We start from the raw sequence: 20,249 nt of genomic DNA, 5'->3' as shown, positions 1-20,249 counted from the left end.
ATCCTGTTCTTCAGATTGAGACCGTTAACGGAATCCTTTGTTGGCGAATACCAGACTGGTTTTCGACAGGGGCGTTCCACGACGGATCAAATCTTCACCCTGCGACAGATCCTCGATAAGTTCCGGGAGTACAACTTACTGACTCACCATCTGTTTGTGGATTTCAGGGCGGCATACGACTCAGTGAAAAGAAACGAGATCATGCTGGAACACGGTTTCCCTACAAAACTAACTAAGCTGAGTCGTATGACGCTGGAGGGATCAAAATCGTGCATGCGGATAGCTGGCGATACATCAGCCACCTTCGTAACGCTGGATGGACTGAAGCAGGGGGATGCGCTCTCCAACTTACTGTTCAATATCGCTCTTGAGAGTGCAGTACGAAGAGCAAACGTGGTACGATCATTACGAAATCTCACATGCTTCTTGGTTTTGCGGACGACATCGATATCATCGGTATCAACCGTACGGCCGTGGAGGAGGCCTTCGTACCTTTTAAGAGGGAAGCAGCGAGATTGGGACTTGTCATTAACTCTGCAAAAACGAAGTACATGGTAGCTAGTAGAGAGCGTGGGAGTCCCCGTGGTGTTGGTGCTGAGGTAGAGATAGATGGGGAACGATTTGGAGTGGTTGACGAATTCGTTTATCTTGGTAAACTTGTGACATGTGACAACGATATGAGCCGTGAAGTGAAACGACGAGTTGCAGCTGCGAATAGGGCCTTCTAGGGACTACGTAACTAGCTAAGGTTCCGTAGTTTGCAAACTCGCACAAAACTAGCGCTGGCCCTTTACGGACATGAAGCATGAACGCTGAAGGAAGCTGATCGAAGAGTGCTCGGAGTTGTTTAGCGTAAAGTTCTGCCATCGATACTTGGTGGTAAACTGGAAGATGGAGTGTGGCACAGGCGCATGAATCACGAGTTATACCAGGTATACAAACATGCTGATATAGTGAAGGTTATACAGCGGGGTAGGCTTCAGTGGGCTGAACATGTAGCCAGAATGCCTGACAAGAGAGCTGCCAAAACTATCTCCAGTGGAGAACCAGGAAGAGGCCGTCGACTCCGTGGTAGGCCTCGCACTCGGTGGAAGAAGATGCACGATCTGCTGGTGTACGAGGAGACTGGATAACGGCTGCCCAAGACAAAAGCTGGACATTTCTAATTCGTTCGGCTCTAGACCGGGAAACGTTCCGTTAGCCAACGAAGTAAAGTAAAGTAAATTAAGTGAGTAATTCAACTTAGCAAACTGATTGACTTCCGCGGCTGGAAGCGTTTTCTATACTTCCAACTGATTTCCTAAAAGGGCATATGCATTTTGGCATAGGTTTTGCTGGAAGCCGTCGCACAGTGGTCCAGTAAGGCAAATAGTGGAACTTAATTCCATTTCCCCTTTCAACTTTATATTAGCTTAATAGTGTCTTCGGAATAATTGTCCCGCTTGATCTCAAATTTTCAAAAATTATGAAAAGTAGTATAGTAAACTAAATATAAGAAAAATGAATATTTTTATGGAATGGAGTGAATGGTTTATTCAGGAAAGTTGTAGAAGAAAAATATGAAACTTCGTTGAACATATAAAAATCCTATCTTCGTTTGGTACAAAGATATGATGTATATTATATGAAACTTTTTAGTTTTTTGTACTCAACTTTTGCTGGTTGCATTTTACACGAAAATGTTGTTCAGAAGAATTGTTAGAGCACACAAAACACACATTATTTCTAAAGATCATAGATCTCTAGGACTTTTCCTTACAAAGTTATATCATATTTTAACTTTTTTTTTTTTTGATAAATTCAATAACGTATAAGTTAAAAAGAGGCAAATGGGATCATGATGTCAATACGTTTCCTTGAAGTTGAGCTGAACCCGATCAGTCAAGAATATCAGAATTATAACAAACCTTAATATATTGTTACACACTGTTTTGCATCAACTTGTGTTCTAAACTTGGTCTCGTTATAGTTAAAATATCAAAATTTCTATCAAAATTACTTACCGATTATAACAAATTAGAGCAAGTTTTGTAAGGTTTTTGGCAGAAAAAGATCAGAACTAGTTAGAATGTACACTATTTTGTCAATTGAATAACAAATTCTGTTATATATATGCTTTATAAAAACACACTTTTGAACATTCAAGTGTATGATAACAGAATTTGATATAATTCTGTACTTTTTATTATTCTTGTATATCAAGAATATTGCAGGCTTTGTTATTTCTATCAAGTTCAGATATATTTGTGATACCTGTTTGTTATAATCGTTTGATCGGGAAGTACCATAAACTCTTGTAGGCTTCCGTTGTCCCAATTAATCCATGTTAGAGTAAAAAGCAAAGCCTTGGTGCTACATTCCGATTCGGAACTTGACCTTCTGTTTATTTATACACAGATTTCGCAGCCGACTGTTTAGTGTACAGGACAATTGCGGGGCTAGCGCTACGATCCTACTGACACTAACAGTCTCTCCCTAGTCGAGACTCGAATCTACGACGACTGGATTGTTAGGCCAGCATCGTACCTCGAGACCATCGGGACATCAAGATCGTCATCGGGGATATGAACGTCCAAATTGGTAGGAAAGCGATGTATAGACCGATAGGGCGATTTTTCTCAAACATTACAAACATACGCTCCCGCCGGGGTGCGGATACAGGCTCAAACCACCACCTAGTAGCAGTACATGCGCGCTCAAAACTTTCCATGGTATTTCACACACGCCAGAACCGTTCTCCTCGGCCGAACATCCGGCTGTTGATCAACCCGCAGGCTGCCAAGAACTAAGCATCGTCACAAGAGAGAACGCGGCCAAATACCGACGAACTCAAAATGAGTTGAACACGATTCTGAGGAGGAAGAAGCGCCAGCAGGAGGACAGAGATCGTGAAGAGCTGGAGCAACTGTTTCGGGCTAACGATACGCGCAAGTTTTTTGAGAAGGTGAACTAATCTCGTAATCCCGTAGGTATGTGTAGGGACGTGGAGAGAAACCTGATCACAAGCGAGCGCGAGGTGGTTAACAGGTGGCACCATTCCTTCGATGAGCACCTCAAAAGCGGAGCAACGGAAGAAAGCGGAAGGTAAGTTAGCCTTGGAGTGCCTACAAACGACAGTATTATCCCAGTTCCCGATATCCTGGAGATCAAACGGGAAATTGGGTCACTCAAGAACAGAGCCGCCGGAAAGGACAGGCTACCGGCAGAGCTCTATAGACATGGGAAAAGGCACTAGCAACGGCACTCCACTGGGTAATCTATAGGATTTGGGAGGAACTACCGGAGTAATGGATGGAACGAGTTGTATGCCCTATCTATAAAAAGAGCGATCGGCTACAATACAGCAACTTTCGCGGCATAACGCTTATCAACGTTACCTATAAAGTTCTCCAAGATTCTACTCCGCTGTCTATCTCCTTTAGTGAAACAGTTCTTAGGGCAGTACCAAGAGGGCTTCACACAAGCACGCGCTACTACGGATCAAATTTCAACTCTCCGGCAAATACTTCAGAAATAACGGGAGTGCCACGCGCCCCCACACCTCATGTTTTCGTGGACTTCAAGGCAGCGTATAATACAGTCAATCGAGACCAGCTATTGCAAATAATACACGACTACGGTTTTGCCGGATAAACTGACACGACTTATCAAAGCTACATTGGACCGAGTGATGTGTTACGTGTGCATGTCGGGGACACTCTCAAATCCCTTCGAAGCGCGCAGAGGGTTGAGACAAGGAGATAGATTATCCTGCACGCTGTTCAACAATGCCCTTGCGGGTGTAATCCGACGAGCGGGCATCGAAACGACAGGCACGATTTCAAGCAACGGTAGTCAACTCATAGGCTTCGCAGACGACCTTGATATTAAAACGAGAAACTCAGCGACGGCGGAGGTAATCTACGCCAGACTAAAAGTGGAAGCTAGAGAAGTTGAACTAGAAATAAATGCGTCGAAAACCAAGTATATGTGAGGAAGAGGCTCGAAAGAAACCAACATTCGCCTCCCACGGACGGTGATCATGGACGGCGACGAACTCGAAGTGGTAGAGGAGTTCGTATACTTGGGATCTCTGGTAACCGCTGACAATAACACAAGTAAGGAGGTTCAACGGCGTATTCAAGCTGGAAATCGATCCTACTTTGCCCTTCGCAGGACGCTTCGATACAGGATCATACGCCGCTGCACAAAACTGACAATGTACAAAACCGTAATTATACCCGTAGTTCTCTATGGACTCGAAACCGTGACACTGCTCACGGAGGACATACGCCCACTGGTCGTATTTGAACGGAATGTGTCGCGGACAATATTTGGTGGAGTACATACCGAATGCGAAGAGTAGCCTAGGACCGAGTAGAATGAAGGAAAGCTCTTGATACGGCACGAGCCACCACTTCTCTAGGCTTACTAGCAACCTCACACGGCGGCTCGTTAGTTATATCTGTCAAAAACTGTAGAAAACTAAATATAAAATAAATTATTTAAATTTTTTTTTCTGTAGAAGCATTGAAAACTTTGAAAATGAAACATTTTTTCAACAATTGTGGTTGAATAGATGCATTTTTAGTTATTTTTATAACGAATGCATGCGCTACATTGAAGTTTTTCTAATCAACTACAGTTAAGAAACCTTTGGTATATTTGTATTTAGGTAGCTTATCCTAAAGATTCCAAACTGGGGCAAACCTAGAGCCGGATACACATACAGCCTTGTGTGGGGGCCCCAGAATGATGCGTATTAGAACCATTATTTATTTTTGAAAACTTAACCAATATTGTCACAAGTTCTTAGAACTTCTTTTTATGAAGTATCATTAGGCTCAAATTAATACGCAGTGCAATTATATTCAAAGACTTCATACATTCATTTTTACTAGAGAAAATTTTGTTTTTACCAAAAAGGCTCAAAATAACAATAATGTGGGCCCTCAAAAACGGGGCCCGGCCCCCTCGGACCCTCCTTAAATCCGCCTCTGGGTAAACCATTCTCCAAACAAAAATCCTGCACCCGACTATGAGTTCATTTAATCAGCTCAATTCTTAAAGGATAGCTAGGGAGGAAAGAAGGTAACTCAAACTTGCGGTTTTCATAATTTTATCAAAGACAAGAAGAGTGTTTTGATCCGTTTTTCCACAAGCTTCAACACCTGACATAATACCCCAATACCGCAATACAACCATGGACTGCCAGAGGCACCACGGACGGTACGAGCGAGTATCCATTATTTCCCATCCAACCTAAAACTTTAGCAGACGATCACTCGACGAATCCTATCTGCAAAGCCAACCCTCGAGAGGCACGTAAAAGGTTTGACGAAGCGGACGCGGCTTCCAGCTCCAATACCGTCCGACAAAAAAGGTTTCTGAAATCAATTTAACTTTTAATTAACACCGATTACCCGTGATAGAACTGAATCTATTGTTTTCCTTTTGAAAATTACCCCACGGGTGCGGTACCAAAACCGAGTGAAGAAACTCTCGCTGTCTCTTGGTCGAAAGTTGCGGAGAACTGGAGTTCGTATCCCAGATAAGCGGTCTGGTGGGAAGTTCTTTTCCTTTTTTTTTAGGTGAAAGGCACAGGAAAAGAAATATGAAGCGTTTCGATTGGCGAATAACCGGTGTACGTACCGTACCGAGTAATCCAACCCTTCGGACCCGGGAAAGTATTGTTCTGATGAATGCGAATTGCAGCAAAACGTTCACCGAAAACGAGTGACATAAATTCAAATTAGAATTTATAATTAATTAATTTAACTTTCCTGTTTTGATTACCATTTCAATGAAGCCTAGAAGGGTCTGTCCGACGTTTCTTGTTAGGTTAGGTGTGGCAGAAGTAGCGCACACTAGTTCTGCATGACGAAAAACTCGTTCAGTACTCTCGGAAGGTGCAATTCGTGTGTTGAAAAAATTAGTTGAATTTGAATTTTAACATCTAAAAGCAGCGAGAATAACTGCAATTATTGAAATAAAAAATTTCAGCATAAAAAATAATGGACATTTTTTGCCCGGAACGAACTCAGAGTGTCCCTAAAAGAGGGCAAGTCTAACAAAGTACGCGATAGAGTGTAGCGGTGTTGTTTTGTTTCACGGAAGAAAGTTGTTAATTGTATGCAGACGCAGGCCGGCAAAGGGTTCGCGAAGTTGCTCTGCCGTTTTTGTCTCCTTCGGCCGCCAGTTCTGTTGTTGTTATTGTTTTCACTGGGAAAGCGGGAGAGTGGTGAAGCGGAGCCACATCAAGTCGACAACTTGTAAACTCATGAAAGATGGAGGTTAATTCCAAACGTGCGGCAACCGGCTTTATAAAGTGTTGAAGTGGTGTTTAATGAATTGGCACTGTTGTAGCGTTGGTACCATTGCGTGAGGGGAATTTCACATTGGAGTACCTCTCTATTTTAATAAGCATTTTTTGTAAAAAAACTTATGTTATAATCGACACTTGAAACTTTGTTAAAGCCGACATCTCCCTATTTCTAGTATTGAATGTGACTCTAAGGATTTTTTTCTCACTTTTGCAGAACATTTAAAAACAAACGAATGAAAGCATTAATAAATCTTTACAACTGTACGTAACATTGTAGGCAACAATGAGTTTTCGAATGATTTGTCTCTTCATTTCACAGTGTATACCAGTAATGTATTGACGATAATAAATTAGAGAGGTATTTTTTTGAGCCACCAACTTGAAAAAATCTCTTAACTTTATCTTATTATTCACTTACCTTCAGCTTCCCTTTAACGAAGTGACTATGGGAGACCATCACGTTGATCCCCAGTATTGACGTTTCCAGTCCCGTGCTGACATCTCGGATCGGTCTGTATTGTCGGGTCTGTTGCTGCAGCACCTGTAGGCAGAGAATACACTCCCGGTTAACGAAGTGTCGACAGTTGACACCAATATTTTCAAGTTGTTCATCACATACAACATTCCCTCACCCCCTGACCTTCTCCGAATCATGCGCTTCCGGAAGCATAACGGTGTGTTTAAACCCGAAAATATTACACCCAACGGTGTTTGTTTTTCCCCAATTCAGCAAATTCTCGAGTGCGCATTCATCACTCCAGTCAGTTGCTCTACATGAGGTATGCAGCTGAAATAACGTGTTCGAGGACTAACCGATGTTGGTAGTTTCTCCACACAACAGCGCACCCTGGAAAAACCCCCAGAAAGGCGGCGAGTGCCTTCACCCGTGCGTCGCCAGGGCCAGAGACGGTTCGAATCCCCGCGGTGACTTTTGAAGTTTTACACCGCCATACTCGCACCGCGTCGGTAAGTGGATGTGTGTAATTTGTCGGTGTAACTTGTTTTCGGAGTGCACCCTGGAAGTGGGACAGGGCGTGAAAAGCATGATTCCCAACGCGTCGTCGTCGGGTCGGGATGATTTGTTTGTGCAATACCCAGAATGTTTGCACGGGGCGGAACCGGCTCTGCGAGGCGCAAGCCAGTTTGATGATGTTTTACGTGAGATGCTTTCTAGTACGTGAAACGCGAGAGGCGTAAGTTGCTTCTGGGCAACCAAATCTCGCGCGCGTGTGGCTCAGCACGCCTACGTTCAAATCCAATCTTAACACTTGAAGATGCAGTGCAGGTAAGGTAAATCCGTTTTGCGGGAGCAACAATAAACCTGTCATCATCCGGAGACCGGAGCATTGAAAAGAGGTCGCAAAAAATTTCCTTCAACTTCCAGCATTGCTACTTAGCGGGCAGACCAAGTCAGTCAGTACATGATAAGTTTTTCTGCCGAATTTTGCGTGGGCAAACAAATGCCGCTTTCATCTTAGAATTTGCCAGTAGGTAGATTTGCGCTGGTAAAGTAAACACCCGAGTGAGGGTTCCCCCTAGCAGAGTGATAATTTCGAACTAATGTTTGTTTCACGGTTATTTCCATGCCATAAATTAAGTATATTCACTTTTTGTTTAAGCAGAAAATATATTAGGGAATATTTAATCACCGTGGGTAGACGCAATTTCTATATTGGAAGCGGGTGCATAAACATATTCTCTACTTGGTAAATTCAAAGAAACCATTTCTGCTTGGGTGGGTGTGTAAACCATCATAAAATGTATCGCAATTGAATATGTAACAGGTATTTAAACGAAAACATTGCTCTAGCCCACGTCGATATGAACGAATCGTTTTCGCCTTTATGCTTCGAAAGCTTATTTTACAACGCTTCATTGCACTTCGCAAAACAGAAAATAGGTACCTGAGCGAAGGATGTCTTTAGGTATCTTCAGCTGTAACACTGTAACAAGCTGCAATAAACACAAGTCGGTGTTTACAGCTCACGCCAAAATAATGTGCACATTGCTGTTGTATGTAGTAAAGTGCTTCCGTTGGGCAGTATCGTCGATAGTCCAGTTCAGTCTCTTTCTTGGGGTTTTGTGCTTTATTATTGGTACAATACTGTACGGTACGATGGAACAATCGTCGAAACTCAAAAAGTTAGACGCCTTCACAAGTCTGACTGACATCGACATAGGGGAACCGCTCCCATATTCATCTCATCACGACTTTTTGGTCAATTTATCGTCAAATTTTACCATATTTTCAACGTAAAACTTTTAGTCACTTGAGAAAATCGAGAAGCAAATAGATTTACTTTCAAAAATTAGTAGAAATTTGACGGTAAATTGGACAAATGAGAGAAATAAGATGAATATAGGTGCACCAACCTGTTGAGATGAATAATGGAGCGATTACCCTATAAGTTGACATTTTTCATGGGGTCGTTACAAAGGAGTGACCGTAACGGAAACCGTACAAATTTCTTCTGCACGTGTCCAGCTGCGAGGTTCCAAACGGGCGAAGCGTTCTCCAGAATGTTGCGCACCAACGCACAATAGAGTGACTTTAGAGCAACAATATGAAATAAGAAGCGTGACGGCTGAGAAACCTCAGTATAGAGAAAACTTTGGCACTCATAGTCCCGAAATAATCGTTGAAGTTGAGCTCTTCCTCAATGGTCACAACGAGATCGCAGATAGACGTGACACGTTGGAGCTTGAGCGCTTCAGTTCCTATACAGTACTGGTGATGAAATGGATTGGCAGACCGTGTAAAAAATATAGTTTTGCATTTTGCACTGTTGACACGCATACCATTATTGTCACACCAAATCAGCAGAATATTGATGTCTTCCTGAAGGACAGTGCGGTTATCCGTAGACGCAACTACACGAAATACTTTCAGGTCATAGGCGAACGAGAGTTTGAAAGAGGATATGAACAGGTACAGATCATTTAAGTGGATGTTAAATAACAGCGGTTCAAGAGCACTGCCTTGGGGCACGCCAGACGTGATTAAGCCGAGTTGACTACAACATATGAGGTGCGGCCGGATAAGTATGACAAAATCCATTTGGCATTCTGGAAAGCCTACATGCGTCATTTTTTTATGACATGGTAGTGAGGATCAGTATCGAATGTGTTTGCAAAATCAATGTGTACCGCATCGATTTGTACAGAATGCACAAAACACTGCTGAACGAATGATTTGTGAAAAAAGGATTTTTGACTGGAGTTACTTTACTAACGTCATTTTGTTGTAGAAACAGCGATGTTTTTCTCACTGTTTCTTCAACCGATTGACGTAGGGGAACTGCTCCATTATTCATCGCAGCCCATATATTCATTCCATACAACATGAAAACACAATTGAAAACGGGAAAAACGCATATTTTCCAACCAAATCAACCTGCTAATCCATGGAATGGATTCTTCTTAGTTCATTTCTCATAAAGTAGAACCCTCAAAAACTCACTTTAAAGCTCTAAATTTGATGTTATAGTCGGGCATGTGAGCTTGAAAACTGATTTAATTCAATCACTTACATCAGAAAACAAAATCCGCGCATTGTTCAATACGGCTACAACGGGACTCGTTCAGCAGCCAACCAAAGTTTTTTTCGTCACTAGCGGACTACTTTTCATTTTAATCACTAAACAAAATCATTCACTACGCTAAAGGTGCCGCCACACGGACGCTAATTCCCTTAGTTTCTAAGTCTTAGGCCAATGTCATACTGAGGCGTCAAATTAAGCGAAGCGTTGAGCGTATAAGTAGCGAAATAAATAGAAGCGTTGGGTAAAGCTTCCTATGACATACTGGAGCGTCGTTATGCGCGTTCGCAAATTTGTTGTGCTGTCATAATCCTAGATATTTAGTAGCGGTTTCGTTTGAAGTAAACATGGATTCGTTCGATGAAGAATTTTTTGCTTCTTCAAGCACGATACATTTCGTTAGCAAACAGAAAGATTTTTCGGTACACCCAATAAACCGAAACAGAAGGAATGATGGAGAACATCACCGAATTTATGAAGAGCTTCGAAAATATCCGAATCGAAACTATGTTAAAAATTTCAATTCATTTCAATTCCCAGCAACGTTAATCTAGTTTATCAAATTATTCAAAAACGATCAATGTCATTTTCCCGAAGACCTGAAAAATTAAGCGAAAAAATATTCTTTTTATTTTGTTTTATTTATTAAACAAAAAAAAGCAAATATAAAAACCTGGCGGTGACAAGAATCTGAATTAGTCTGAACAAAATATTACTACGTACGTGCACGCGCGTCAATACACTATTCATTCTGTTTCGCCGTCTCTAGTGACGCGTCGTTGCCGCCTTAGTATGACCGGTTCGAGCGTTTCATATAGACGTTCGAAGAAGCAGCTCCGACGCCTTTGCGACGCTTTTTGCTTCGCTTCATTTGACGCCTCAGTATGTCATTAGCCTTTGTTGATTCTAAAAAGCGTTTTTTTATCACTGAATAGTAGGCTATGAACTATTCGGGCATGACGGAGTAGTTCAGGGTGTCTATGTTATAGCTTTTGACAGTACAATCCCGCATTATGATGAAAAAAAAAAACCTAAATTAATCCACCTAGTGGTGCTGAAACCTTTGTTATACTAAATATTACTTTATACATATTTGGCCAGTCACTTACAAATCGTATACCATCATAAGTCCAATTTCAAAAATGAATGAAATGAATTTTCAGAGAGTTAACCAAAAACGGTCATTGAATTAAAGCTTGACGTGTTTCTTCCAAGTAATATGAATGTTATCACTGGAGTACATGAGTCTTATTTTTTCGATCACAAACCAATTTTTAAATACTGGCTAGAAGTAATTGATTTTTTTTTGAGATAATTTTTTTGATTTTTTTGAGATAATCGAACGTGGGGAAACAGTAATAGATAACAATGATGCTGATTTCACACTAGAATAGCAAACATGTATGTTAGTTTAATGCGGTTCTACTTATTTGCTTTATTTTCAGAAATCGCAGGACCTAGATTTATGAATCAGCATCAAGTTTTTTTTACGAATTGAAGAAAACTTTTACAAACCTGCTCTCGAAATATAGTTTAGAATTATACAGGAAAAAATATAGCTATTGATGAAAGTTGTCAATTTAATTCTATCTCCAATGCGTTGTCTGAAAATGAAGGTTCTCCACGATCTTTGAGAATTTTGGATTTTCAGAGTGTAGGCGAGAACATTTTTGTTTTTGAAGGCCTAGGATGTATGAAAAAATCCGAAATGAAGACTTTTTAAATCTTGCTGCGATAACGGGAAGTGGAATAACATGGATACTCTGTTCGCTCTTAGTCTTAAATTAGAAAGCAATATTCGTATCTTACATGAGCATATTGTATCATTCATAGAGATAAGTGACTTTTCACCTGCGCACACTAGTAAACGTGTATAGCCATGTAGAGTTGCTTCAACCCTTTTTCCTTATTTTGCCGATTACGTTCATCAGCTACTTTAGATTCTTGGTCACAAATTTAAAACATAAAATAAGTGCTCAAATGAAAAATTATCCAGCTGTTCAAAATGTAGCATTGCAAAAAAACAGCGATTTATTTGTGTTTTTCTCAACGGGTGGTATAACACATTCGTACGTAAATAGGTCTATACATCTTTGGTAAAGCTTTTCAAAATATCTGCATCTTTAATTGTGTTACATGTGAAAACTGTGGGATCAGATTTTGCTACAATGCTTGGCTCCCGAAAGCTGTAAATGTTCCTTACTCTTCGCAAATCTAGGTTCAACGTACAATTTAGTAAATATTTTATAAGAAGTGAGGACGGGAGCTTCGGAAGAAAAGGAGCTAAGTAAGCATTGCAGTTTCTCCTAAAATCTGGTTCAAATTTCCAAGAAAAAGCTTAAGGGTAATTTATTTACACCAGTAAACCCGTAAAGACCCGGGATGAACCTTGTTTTTTGAAAATGCACGTGCTCAGCACTGGAACGGCCGATTTGGGAAAACTAAAAAATAGAAAATAGAGTTTCTTTTGTTGTTTTTCTTATTTGGGTCGATTTTGATATACTACACATATGAACAACATATTTACACATACATACGTACAGGCACACATACACAAACATACATAAATTGTTCAATACGTTGATTCGAGTAAATTGGTATAGAACACAAGGCTCTCCGTGCCATCAATTTTGCCTTAAAAGTTAAATTTCTTATATAAAAATACTCTTTGATTAATATTTTAAAATCTAAGCCACTAATCAAAAATCCATCCGATGTTCAGAAGGTTGGCATCGTTAAAACAGTGCAACCAGCAATCAATACTGATAAGTTGGGTACTGACTCCATTGAAGAAACTATTGTCTGATCGATTCACTTTCATGAATCAGGTCATTTGAAAGCATCATTCAATCATTAGCAATAAACAAAAACATGAGATTAGTCCAGAACATTTTGCATTTCATTATGACTCTGGTTTTATTCACATGCATTTGGTTCTGCGTTACTGGCACCAGCGTCAATAACTTCCGCGGCAACAAGGATCGCTATTGGCTGTTTCGGTTGCTGACGATTTTAAGGGATGCACGAGCAGGGATGCCACATATACAGATTTTTCTGTATTTTACAGATTTTTGAGCTGATAAAGCAATACAGAATCTGTATTACAGAATTACAGAATATTGCCAAAAATACAGATTTTACAGATTTTTTTTGTTATACCGACTAACTGAAATCAATTTCAAAGGTAGAATTCGATTATACGATTATTTGATTAGACGATTAGACGATTATACGAGTTTTGTAAAAAACAACATTAGGATTATGTTGGTATCGATGTAGATGAAGTGGAATGTGACTTGAACGAAGCGCGAAAATGAACGTTTCGAAATATTTGTCAGGAATTCTATGCAAAGCTGGTAAAAAAAATTGTGAAGTGGGGCGATTCCACCAATCCTGTTGTAAAAACGGCAGCTTTAAGTAATTATAAATTGTTCATGAAATTTAAAAATTTAAACGATTTGATGCGACAATTCCCCAAATTTGTAACAGCAACTGACTGACAAGGGCTGTCTAACAAATTTCGCATGGCCTCTAAGTCGATGATCTCAATTTTAAAAGTTGAAAGCTACGTTGCAGCCCAAGAAGTAGAGAAAAATGAATTTGTTTAAATAAACTCAGCAAGTAAAAGTGTTTCCATCCAGCATGCTGAGTTTGTTCGGTACAGATTTTTAATACAGATTTTTTGGCCCGAAATACAGATATACAGATATTTTCAAAGAAAAATACAGATATAAATGTGGCAACCCTGTGCACGAGCCGTCTATACGCACCGGCTCGCGAAAGTAAAAAACGGTTTTTTGAGCGCCTCGAAACTGATCGTTCGCCCGAAGCCGAAGTTTACCGAGACATTATGATTTTTGTGTATATGATACATATTCTGATTTTGATCTCTGTCAATGTATTCCTTGTACAACTTTTGCGTTATGCGTATCACGCATTAGTTGTGCGAAGCCAGAGCAAATTCTGTGCGAATTGAAAGATTACATTGGATGATTAAAGCTTGAACTTTTGCGTGTATGTATTTTCATCTGTTTTCACTGCGTTGAAGAAAATCAAGAGTTGCCAAATCAGTTTCTGTTAATACGAAAAAATCATACTGGAAATGATGAATTATTGCAACATAATTGACATAAAGCGACAGCACTGCAGTGGTTACCAATTAGGTTACCAATTTTGCACGTAAACAACAACAGCGGATATCTAGGTAACCTACTACGACGGTCTGCGGCTACGTTCATTCATGATAATGTGATTCATTCATGATTAACAGTATAATGAATATGGGGGCCTCGTGAGATGAATAATTGAGCAGTTATTTAAGTTTTGAGATGGAAGCGTTGTGAAAAAAGGTTTGTTTTACAAAATTCAGGATAAATCTAGCTGAGTTTACTAAATATACAATGCTGAAGGATTCCATAAAAGCACGTATGCGTATTTTGTTTATTTGTGCCATGTTTTCGTAAAAATTTGGTGTTTAATCCGTGCATTCTTCGTGATCTTCGGTTTAATGAGATGAACAATGGAGCAGTTCCTCTACATCCATCGTAGTATGCGACAAGTCGCCCAACGTTTTTTATCATAATCAGTCAAATAGTTGCGATTCGAGAATACGTTTTCGGAAATGAATTTAGTTTGGAATATAATAGCATTCGTGGCCTCTGCCATCTTTTATCTGCACTTCTTCCGTACAAAAATCACAAGTGTACTTCAGTTGTCGGGTTCGCCACAGAAGGCAGAATCACGAAAGGCAGAAGCACGAAAGGCAGAATCATGAAAGGCAGAACTCTATGACCGCACACAAAAGGCAGAATATTTCAAATGGCAGAATTTGGAAGGGCACGAAAGGCAGAATCACTGGTAGCAGAACCTGACTCACGATAGCCAAGTGCGGATCCTGGTCACGGTAGCAAAGCTGTTACTCTACATTTATTATTTGATAACCAGTTTTGATGGAGGTGCAAATCAAGTCTAATTATTAGATCCGAAACGCACCAACTGGTTTGGCTCAGGTCCTTTAGACTCTCACGGCATCGCGGAGAGTAACTTTTCGATGTTAGATATAACTTACACTAGTCTCAGCGGCTTGTCAAGGACAAGGAACCGAGGCGGCACAAAGCCGCCGTGGTTTCCGCGGTCCGAGCCGGCCGCCGACCCGCCGTCGGAAGCGGCGGCCTCTCGCATACAAACAACTGATCTACTGGTTTTCTAGGATTATTCAACCAGGTTTTCTTTCCCTTAGTTAAGTCCGAACGAGCGGTAGCGAGTAAGGACAGCATACACTTGGACAATAGAGTCGGCCAAAGGCCGCGAGTGTGTGTTGTCAAAAAGAAAATAGACCATTTTTTGGTTCTGCCATTCGTGCTCTTTGAGATTCTGCCATTCGTTATTCTGCCTTATGAAATATTCTGCCTTTCGTAATTCTGCTTTTCGTAATTCTGCCTTTCGTGATTCTGCCTTTTGATTTTCTGCCTTTCGTAGGAGACCCAGTTGTCCACGAGTATGGACCAAGCTTCATGGCCTTAAAGGGCTACAGTATGATCAATCTTTTGTAGGGGTCTCCTACGAAAGGCAGTTGATTTTCTGCCTCATTTTCGGCAGAATCACGAAAGGCAGAATCACGAATAGCAGAATAACGAATGGCAGAATCACAAAGAGCACGAATGGCAGAATCAAAAAATGGTCTATTTTATTTTTAAAAACACACACTCGCGGCCTTTGGCCGACTCTATTGTCCAAGTGTATGCTGCCCTTACTCGCTACCACTCGTTCGGACTTAACTAAGGGAAAGAAAACCTGTTTGAATAATCCTATAAAAACAGTAGATCAGTTGTTTGTATGCGACAGGCCGCCGCTTCCGACGGCGGGTCGGTGGCCGGCTCGGACCGCGGAAACCGCGGCGGCTTTGTGTCGCCTCGGTTCCTTGCGATTATGCGTCTTCGCCGCATGAATTGTTTTATGTTAATTATAACCAACAAGCCAACAAGAGACTAGTGTAAGTTATATCTAACATCGAAAAGTTACTCTCCGCGATGCCGTGAGAGTCTTAAGGACCTGAGCCAAACCAGTTTGCGCGTTTCGGATCTAATAATTAGGCTTGATTTATACCTCCCATCAAAACTGGTCATTGCTGTGTGACCAGTTAAGTTATAATAATATTAAATAATAAATGTAGAAAAGCAGCTCTGATACCATGACAAGAATTCGTACCACTTTGCCATCACGCACTTGGTTATCGTGAGTCAGGTTCTGCTACCAGTGATTCTGCCTTTCGTCCCCTTCGAAATTCTGCTTTTTGAAATATTCTGCCTTGTGTGTACGGTCATAGAGTTCTGCCTTTCATGATTCTGCCTTTCGTGCTTCTGCCTTTTGTGATTCTGCCTTCTGTAGCGAACCCTTTTCATTTCCCGTGATAGTATGGTAACATAGCACATCACGTTTGTCGTGGTTGAGCGATGCCTCATGAAACCGTGCTAGCTGCCGGAAATGAGAGGTGTTGATGCCGTGTACAGCACGTTGTGTACAAGTTTCTCGAAGACTCTGCCCAACAACACAATATGCACGCAAGATTTGGAGTATGCGTAACCAAGTCATTTATGAGCGAAATTAGCGCATTTACTGATTAAATTTGGAAGCAACGCATGTGCGTTGGGCATAGCGCATTTGATGCTTTAGCATATTATGAATGTAATAAAAAAGCAAAGCCTTGGTGCTACATTCCGTATCGGAACTCTATCTTCTGTTATACACAGACTTCGCAGCCAACTGTCAAGTGTACAGGACAATTGCGGGGCTAGCGCTACTATCCTACTGACACTAACAGTTTCTCCCGAACCGAGACTCGAACCTACGACGACTAACTTGTTAGGCCAGCGCCCAGCATCGTACCGTGAGACCAACTAGGAGGCTATTTGAATGTATTATGCAACTCCAAACCACTACAATTATAAAGCATCAACCGATGTTCAGAAGGCTGGCATCGTTAGAACATTGCAACCAGCAACCAATACTGATAAGTTGGATACTGACAAAAAAAAAGAAATTATTGTCTGATCGATTCACTTCCATGGATCAGGTCATTTGAAAACATCATTCAATCATTAACAATAAACAAAAACATTAGACTTATTCAGAACATTTTGCATTTAACTATGACTCTGGTTTTATTCACATAATTTCTGCGACAACAAGGCTCGCTCTGGCTGTTCCGGTTGCTGACAATTTTTAGGGATGCACGAGCCGTTGATGCACATCGGCTGGCGAAAAGAAAGAGCGTTTTTTTAAGCGCCTCGAAACTGATCGTTCGCCCGAAACCGAAGTTTACCGAAACAATAGAATTTTTGTGTATATGATACATATTCTGATTTTGATCTCTGTCAATGTATTCCTTGTACAGCTTTTGCGTTATGCGCTTCACGCATTCGTTGTGTGAAGTCAGAGCAAATTCTGTGCGAATTGAAGAACACATTGGATGATTAAAGCTTGAACTTCTGCGTGTGGGAACATCACGGTAGTTTGTTACTCGATTTACATTGTCGAGCTTGTAAATAGGAGTGACAGATGCAGTTTTCCAAATTGCCGGGAATGTCTTTTCGCGTAGCGATCTGTTGAACAATGATGCACATTTTTCTACAGGAACAGCGGTTGAATGCCATCAGTCCTGGTTATCGATGGCAATTCATCACTGCATCCGATGTAAACAGAATGAAGTAAAGGTTGACGTCATGTGGGCAAAACGGTTGTGACGTGGTACAGGCACTTATTGAAAGCACTTTCGAAGTAAAGGGTAGAAAGGTTTGCTGCTTCTAAATTATAGCAGGACTTAACATCGTTAGAATTCACGTTGGATAGAATGCGAGAAGATGATTTTCGTTTCTTTACGAGATCCCAGGAGCGGGAGCGAGTTTTACGCTGACCTGGGTTCTAGATATATAATTTTCCTGAGCGGCCTGTAGAACCGTTTTATACAAATATTCAACATCGTGGAGTATTAGTCTGTCGGTGTCAGATTTCGTTAGGAAGAAACAGTGGCGTGGTTTTCTTAGTCTATTCCGCAAATGACGCGGATCAGTGGTCCACCAGGGTTTGTTAAAGAGCGAAATTGTTACGAACTTGTCATAGTAGGCTATTAACTACTGTTAACTGAATTGGTTTGTAATACAGAATTTCAGTTATTGGTATTGACGCCAGTTTCTCTTGATCATAATCACACACAATAAAGTAAAAATTAAAAATATCTAAACAGTCATTAAGCATGAAATAATTTTCGGGGCTTACGTTAAACAGTAATACAAATGGCGTGTGCAGTGAATCAAGTCGTAATAGTGGCGTGGGAGGTTCAATTAAGTCCAGGTGCTCTGGTGAATGCGAGATCAAGGAGATTTCCATCAATGTTAGCGAAACAATTTACTTGATGTCAACCACATGTAAACATCGTGTTAAAAAGAAATTTTTCATGATCGGTAGAAGAAAATGTAACCGTTTATCACGTCGTACACTTGCCACTTCAAATGCGGCTGGTCGGACATTGATTTAATAGAGGTGTAATAACTCAGCAGTTCGTAATGGTGTGAAATTGGAGATGAAGAAACCTGATGGAGTAGTAAAGGGACCGCAGGTACGATGGTCGATGTTGGGGAGTGAAATTGTACGGTTCCATAGTCTTCGAATTCACGAAACAGAAGTCCTTCAGGCCGTGTTTCGGGATCCAGAGCTTTCGATTTGAGCGATCTATTCAATCCAATTTTGAATGATACCAAGGAAAGTGATCCGGTGGCTTTATTTTCAACATCTCACAAACAGCCTCAACAGTAACATTCGGACAAACTCGTGAGAGATAAAGTCAAAATCTTTGGTCTGCTTCGTTTTTACAAACTAATGCGCGCGCATATGTTTCTAAAACACGAGGACGCTTTACACTCCTACGGGGATCGACTTTGGGCCATCAAAGACTAGTTGCTGCGTGAGTGAATGGTTTTGAGTGTAGATGTTTAATTTCCGAGCGAAGTTCAGTAATTGCAGACGTAAGTGAATTAAGTGGTGAATTTTCATCGGCTTGGCACGAAATATCCCGAAAATGGGAATTGGCAAAAAGTTCAGCACAACCATCACATATCCAGAAATGATTTCGCCATCGTGCTCGTTAGTGTAGACTTCCAGTGGTACTCGCCAGTATTAATCGGAACGAAAGCTCGCACGATTCGAAATCGAGCAGAATACGTTGGTAACTTCGGCTGACAAAGCTATACATAATTTATAAACGAGCCTTGATGGCGCAGTAGGCAGCGCGTAAGTCTCATAATCTTAAGGTCGTGAGTTCGTTCCTCACTCGGGGCAAAGTTTATTTCACCAGGAATTGTACACTGAAAATGGCTTGCTACTCCTAGGCACCATTTTGACGGTTCTTTGTGCAATTTCAGCTGGTTCTGGTCAATCGCGGGCAACACACGAGCGATCAAATATGCTATGCTATGCTATGCTATGCAAAGCCATACATAATTTATTGTCCTTCCGGAAATAAAAACAGAGCAAATAAGAACTTAAAAAAATTAATAGAAAAATTAAGATTTGATCAAAAAGGTTATTTTAAAAGTCCAATTCATCTGCATGGGAACAACAGAATGTTAGCTCAACAGTCCATGGTTCTTTAATTATGGAGAAATGAAACCTAAGAAAGATGATATTTTCTTAAATAAATACGGCTTGTTTGATTGCTATGTCTATATCAAACTTGTAGACAGAAAATGTGTTTTTCCAGTGAAACAAATACACCACAAGAAAAAATAAATAAGGAAAAAAAATACAATTATTATAAATTCAATGTACCAACCTCCAAAAACTCACTTCTCAGCATCTGTAGCAGATATTTCGTAAGTGAACGTACATAACATACGAAACGTCTGGTAGATGGAGATGAGTCTACCACCCATACTGGAATTTTGAGAATCAACAAAAGAGCGAGGCCTAGAAAGGAGAGGGGGTCGAAAATGATTATCTTGCGCTACGTAATTATAGACGTTCCTTAATTGATTAAAAAAATCTGTTCAAATATATAACGCAATCGGGGTGGTAGTAAGAAAATAAATAATTTCTGATGTATTGAGTTAAAGAAACATTCTAGAAGAGTGGCTGGGGAATATACATTAAACTGGTCGACAAAGTGAAAAAAACTACATTCTAAAAGCTCAGACCGGAAAAAGTGAAAGATTATCGCTTTTCAACCATTCCTATAAATTTTGGTGCCCCTAGCCATTCCGCGTCAACTGACGTGAGTAATTGCATAGTAATTGTTCACCGGGTTCGTCGGTTCAACGTTATGTTTACAAGAAAACTTATTTATGTCCCCGACCAAAAAGTTAGGGGCTAGGGACACCAAAATTCACAGGAATGGTTGAATAACTATAATCTTC

At 40.6% G+C, this 20,249-nt stretch overlaps 1 protein-coding gene and 1 non-coding gene across 17 annotated transcripts in view; one reads left to right on the top strand and one right to left on the bottom strand.

Moving 5' to 3' along the window:
* Positions 1–20,249, bottom strand: part of LOC129731687 (uncharacterized) — a 377,272-nt gene that overhangs the window by 52,384 nt on the left and 304,639 nt on the right. For all 16 annotated transcript variants that reach the window (XM_055691869.1, XM_055691867.1, XM_055691866.1 and 13 more), the window contains one exon: positions 6,723–6,845. In XM_055691869.1, coding sequence (XP_055547844.1) covers positions 6,723–6,845 — 123 coding nt within the window. The remainder of the gene's footprint in view (positions 1–6,722; positions 6,846–20,249) is intronic.
* On the top strand, positions 19,104–19,176 carry Trnam-cau (transfer RNA methionine (anticodon CAU)). The gene has a single exon. It is a non-coding gene; the product is annotated as a tRNA-Met (tRNA).

The sequence above is a fragment of the Wyeomyia smithii genome, chromosome 3 (assembly GCF_029784165.1).
Source record: "Wyeomyia smithii strain HCP4-BCI-WySm-NY-G18 chromosome 3, ASM2978416v1, whole genome shotgun sequence".
In the NCBI taxonomy this organism is placed as follows: domain Eukaryota; kingdom Metazoa; phylum Arthropoda; class Insecta; order Diptera; family Culicidae; genus Wyeomyia; species Wyeomyia smithii.
The sequence above is the reverse complement of the archived record's forward strand: the minus strand, read 5'-3'. Positions and strand labels throughout refer to the sequence as shown.